At 50.7% G+C, this 4,653-nt stretch overlaps 1 protein-coding gene across 3 annotated transcripts in view; it reads right to left on the reverse strand.

Annotated features, from left to right (window-relative positions):
* Positions 1 to 4,653, reverse strand: part of Scarb1 (scavenger receptor class B member 1) — a 67,774-nt gene that overhangs the window by 17,151 nt on the left and 45,970 nt on the right. For all 3 annotated transcript variants that reach the window (XM_031338003.1, XM_031338000.1, XM_031338001.1), the window contains exons 6-7: positions 4,226 to 4,341; positions 446 to 612 (exon numbers count right to left, since the gene is read on the reverse strand). In XM_031338003.1, the coding sequence (XP_031193863.1) occupies positions 446 to 612; positions 4,226 to 4,341 (283 nt within the window). The remainder of the gene's footprint in view (positions 1 to 445; positions 613 to 4,225; positions 4,342 to 4,653) is intronic.

Raw genomic sequence — 4,653 nt, forward strand, 5'->3', positions numbered from 1 at the left:
GAGGCAGAAGGCAGAGGCAGGAAGGATGTGCAGGTTAGAAGCTAACTTGGGCCACAATGCACTACCTAATCTCAAACTGGATGCTAGGTCAAAAGGAAGGGAGTGTGAGCCAAGGAATGTGGTGCCTCCATGAGCAGGAGGGGGATGAGGGCAGCAGACTCCTCTCCACAGCCATGAAGCGGTGCCCACTGACGGAATCTTAACCTCAGGGCAGGACCCTTCGGACTTCGGAGCGACACATCCCGTGGATAACGCGTGCCGGTGGGACGTTTATCAGGGTGGCGTTATCTTTTTCTACTTACCTTTAGCTCCCTATCTGTAGCACTGAGATCATCAGGGGTGCAGAGACCAGAGATTAATGGGACAGCAAGCCGGCAGCAGATAAAATCCTGGTGCCACCCTCTCACCTCAGCCTGGAGGCAGGGAACGCTCAGAGGACACTCACCAAACCTGCAGGTGCTGACATTCTGAATGCCGGACTCGCGGCACGGGCAGAAGCCTTCATTGGGTGGGTAGACAGACCCGTTGGCAAACAAAGTATCGGGGGCCGTGAAGCGATAAGTGGGGATGCCTTCAAACACCCTTGATTCTTTGTAGGTAAGCGCCATGGACCTGCAGAGGGGAGGCAGGGTGAGCACTGTTCCCGAAGTGCAGAGGCTGGGGCACCTCTGCAGAAGAAACCATGGGAACCGCATGACACTAGTCACCTGGCTGTGGAAACTTCAGCAGTCCCTCAGTGTTCTGCCTGCTCCTGTGGCTCCCCACTCACTAATCCACCCTCCCACTGAGGCAGGTTAAAAAACCAGAACTCAGAACAGCTGGGCCGGCGGTTCTCAACCTGTGGGTTGAGACCCCCCCGAAAAACCCACTGGGAAACGTAGCTATTTACATTACAATTCATAACAGGACAGTAGCAAAATCACAGGTTGGTTTTTTTGTTTTGTTTCGTTTTGGTTTTTTGGTTTTTTTTTTTTGAGACAGGGTTTCTCTGTGTAGCCCTGGCTGTCCTGGAACTCACTCTGTAGACCAGGCTAGCCTCGAACTCAGAAATATGCCTGCGTCTGCCTCCCAAGTGCTGGGATTATAGGCATGTGCCACCACCACCTGGCCAAAATCAAGTTTTGAGTAGCAAAAAAAAAAAAATAATAATAATTTTATGGTTGGAGGGAGTCACCACAACATGAAGGTCTGTTTTAAACGGTCACAACACTAGGAAAGCTGAGAACTGCCTTAGGCCCCAGGGTTAGACAAACTCCCTTCCAGTACTGTATAAACCAGGAACTGGAATGAAATCCCAGCAATGAGGAGGCGGAGGCAGGAGGATGAGGAGGTCAAGGTCATTCTTAGCTACACAGCAAGTTCAAGGCCAGCCTGGAACCCTGATTCAAAAACTCAAAAATTAAAAAAAAAAAATTAAATAAAATAAAAAAGGGGGGGGCAAAGCTGCACCCATAATGCCAACCTGGTAAATTTTCTCCTTGTTCCCCAAACAATAAAGAAAGCCAGCACACGCACAGCACATGGCTGCAGTAGCTGTCGTCAGTCACCAGAGACAATCTGAAGTTTACAGAGCTCCTGTTCATTCACAACAAAATGCTATGCTCTCCTGACAGGGTCTTGAGAGCTGAGGACTGTGGAAACCAAGGTTTTGAACTAATGGTTTCCTGTCCACGCTGAGGGACAAGTGACCACCATGGCTCAGCTGTCGCCCCTGCAGTGAGACGCCATCCACAGCTTCCTCACCACTTCCTGTCTCCCTATACCTGCCGGGAGCCTCGTAGGTGCTCTTAGTCAAGTCCCTTCCTGTCCCTGAACCTCTGCATCCCACCTCTTTCTCAGCCCAGACTTCAGCTCTCCCGGTCCTCTTGTCACCCTAACTCTCCTCTCTATCCATTCACCCCATTGTCTGGCCTCAGACACTCTTCTGATGGGAAACAAGGCCCGGGTTACCCAAGCTGTCCGTGGTTAGCACAATGCACATATGTCTACCCAGTCTTCAAAATAAGAGAGTCCAGGGCATTGGGTGTGGTGGCTCGTGGTTTTAATCCTAGGACTGCGCAGGCTGAGGCAGGAGGATACTTTTGCCAGGCTACACAGTGAGACCACATCTCAAAACAACAAAACGAAACAAGGAGTCCAATTGGGATGGTCCAAAAAAAGGACAAGACATTGGATCTCTCTCTCTCTCTCTCTCTCTCTCTCTCTCTCTCTCGTCTTATAGTCTCTCTACGTCACCCTGGCTAGCCTGGAACTGGCTATGTAGACCAGACTGGCCTCAGACTCCCAAGGATCCCCTTGCCTCTGCCTTGAGTGTTAGGATTAGAGAGGTGTGCACTGCCACACCTGGCCTACACCCAGATTTCTAAGTCCCAACACTAAGCAAAAGCTCTTCTCAGAAAATATTTTCACGCAGTGTGATGGTGTTTTTTTGTTTTTTGTTTTTTTTGTTTTTTAAGTATAGAATAGAGTTTATTTAGGGCATGGGGAGGGGAGTTAAGAGGGTAGCAGAGGCAGAAAAAGGCAGAGAGAAGGAGAGAGTAGAGAAGTAGGGGCCGGCCATGACCACATGGAGATAGTGGGGAAAGGAATGGGGAGAGAGGGGAAGAAAGGGGGAAAGAGGCAAGGGAGAGAAGCAAGAGTAAGAAAGCATGACGGTAAGTTTTAAATGTCAATTTGACATAGCTAGAATCTCTAGTAAGGAGACTCTCACTGTGTAAAATTGTCTGGATTACCTTAATCGGTGTGGGAAGAGCCAGCTCACTGTGGGCGGCATCATTCCCTAGGTTTGGGTCATGGAAAGTATAAGAATGGAGACAGCCATCTGAGTTGTAGGCATGAGTGCATTCAGTGTGACTCTCTGCTCTTGTAAGTGGATTGACTAGCTGCCTGGAGTTCCTGCTTTGATCCCCACCCCGAGCCACAAGGATGGACCCTAATCTGAAATGATAAGCACCGTTTGTTTTCTATTTTATGCAGCAGCACTGGCTCAGAGGCCCTTATTAGGTTGATGCTGCATTCCCTGACTGTGACACTTGGGACTGTGTAAGAAGTGGTCTTTGTTTTTGGAGACCACCCCCTGAAGGACTGAAGGGAAGGGGCACCTGGCCTGCACCTTGCTCTCACATGACTCTGCCAGGCTGGATGGCTCTAGGGATTCTCCACCTTGCCACAGCTGGGTTGCTAGGCAACACAGTTTTGTGGGTTCTGGGGCTGACCTCAGGTTTCTTGCTTGACCGGTGGGCGCTTTCCTGGCTGAGCCATCTCCCTATCTCTGAGCCATCTCAGTCACCTGTGCCCCTGACAGAGGCCACTGGTTTGGCCCGGCTGAAGATGTTTTCTCAGTCTGAAATCCTGTTTAGGGACGGGGGCATGACTCAGTGTCAGACCACTTACTGAGTGTGTGTGAGGCCCTGGGTTCCATTCTCAGCACACACACACACACACACACACACACACACACACACACACACACACAAATAAATAAATAAATGGGCTGGAGAGGTGGCTCAGTGGTTAAAAGCAAGACTTAAAGTTCGATTCCCAGCATCCACGTAGGGCAGCTCACAACCACCTCTTACAGGAGCTCCAAGTGATCTGACGCCCTCTGCTGCCCTCCTCAGGCACCTGCACTCACGTGCACACACACAGATATACATAATTAAAAACCAGTAATAAATAAAATGTAAAACAAACAAACAAACAACAACAACAACAACAAAAACCGAAGTTCTGCTTTTGAAAATCCACCAAAGCACACAGACTTTGCCCCCCTCTCGTGGCTGTGTTCACATCTGGCATGAAGCATGGCTGCCTGTGTTAGCTAGAGAGGCAGAGGGCTCAAAAATCAGCCCAGGGAGTCCCCAGGCCAGGGTCATCTCTAGCATGGGCCAGAATGGAACACAGGCTAGAGCACCACCTGGGAATGGGTCTCTGAAGACCCACCATGGCTTCCCAGACTACAGTTGGGACCCTGGGAAGGTGGGAGCCCAAGCTACAAGACTTTGACCCTTCACCCCTACTGTCACCCCCTCACCACCGCCACCATGACTGAGCCCCCAGTGACCTCCTAAATCACCTCTCTCGGGTATCCTCTCACAGTAACAACCACCGAGCCATAGTAGACAGAGGGCCAGACACTTTGAGCACACTCCCCAGGGGCTACCTGAGTGGACCCTGAACCATCTCAGAAACAGATGTTCCTGTCAGGAGTCCCTGTGAGAGTTACCTGCAGGCCTCCGGGCTGAAGAATTCCAGCGAGTATTCGGGAGTCATGAACGGTGCCCACATCTGCCCAGAAGTCCCATTGATCATGTTACACTGCTCCGAATGCCAATAGTCGATCTGCAAGACAGGATAAGACATAGCCTTGAGGGACAGCTGAGGCATGCACCCGATATGTGCCCTAGTGCAGACCCTGTCATATCCAAACCTGTGACAGGCTGAGTGCACAAAGCATCTAGCCCAGCTTCCTGCTCCCCAACACACAGTGGTGCTGGGGACTCAGTTAAGTCATCTGCACAAGAATGAGTTCCAGGCTAGCCAGGACTACACAGTGAGACCCTGCTTCAAAAACAAAACAACAAGCCAGGTGGTGGTGGCGCATGCCTTTAATCCCAGCACTTGGGAGGCAGGGGCAGGCAGATTTCTGAGTTC

Source organism: Mastomys coucha, unplaced genomic scaffold (assembly GCF_008632895.1).
Source record: "Mastomys coucha isolate ucsf_1 unplaced genomic scaffold, UCSF_Mcou_1 pScaffold22, whole genome shotgun sequence".
Lineage (NCBI taxonomy): Eukaryota > Metazoa > Chordata > Mammalia > Rodentia > Muridae > Mastomys > Mastomys coucha.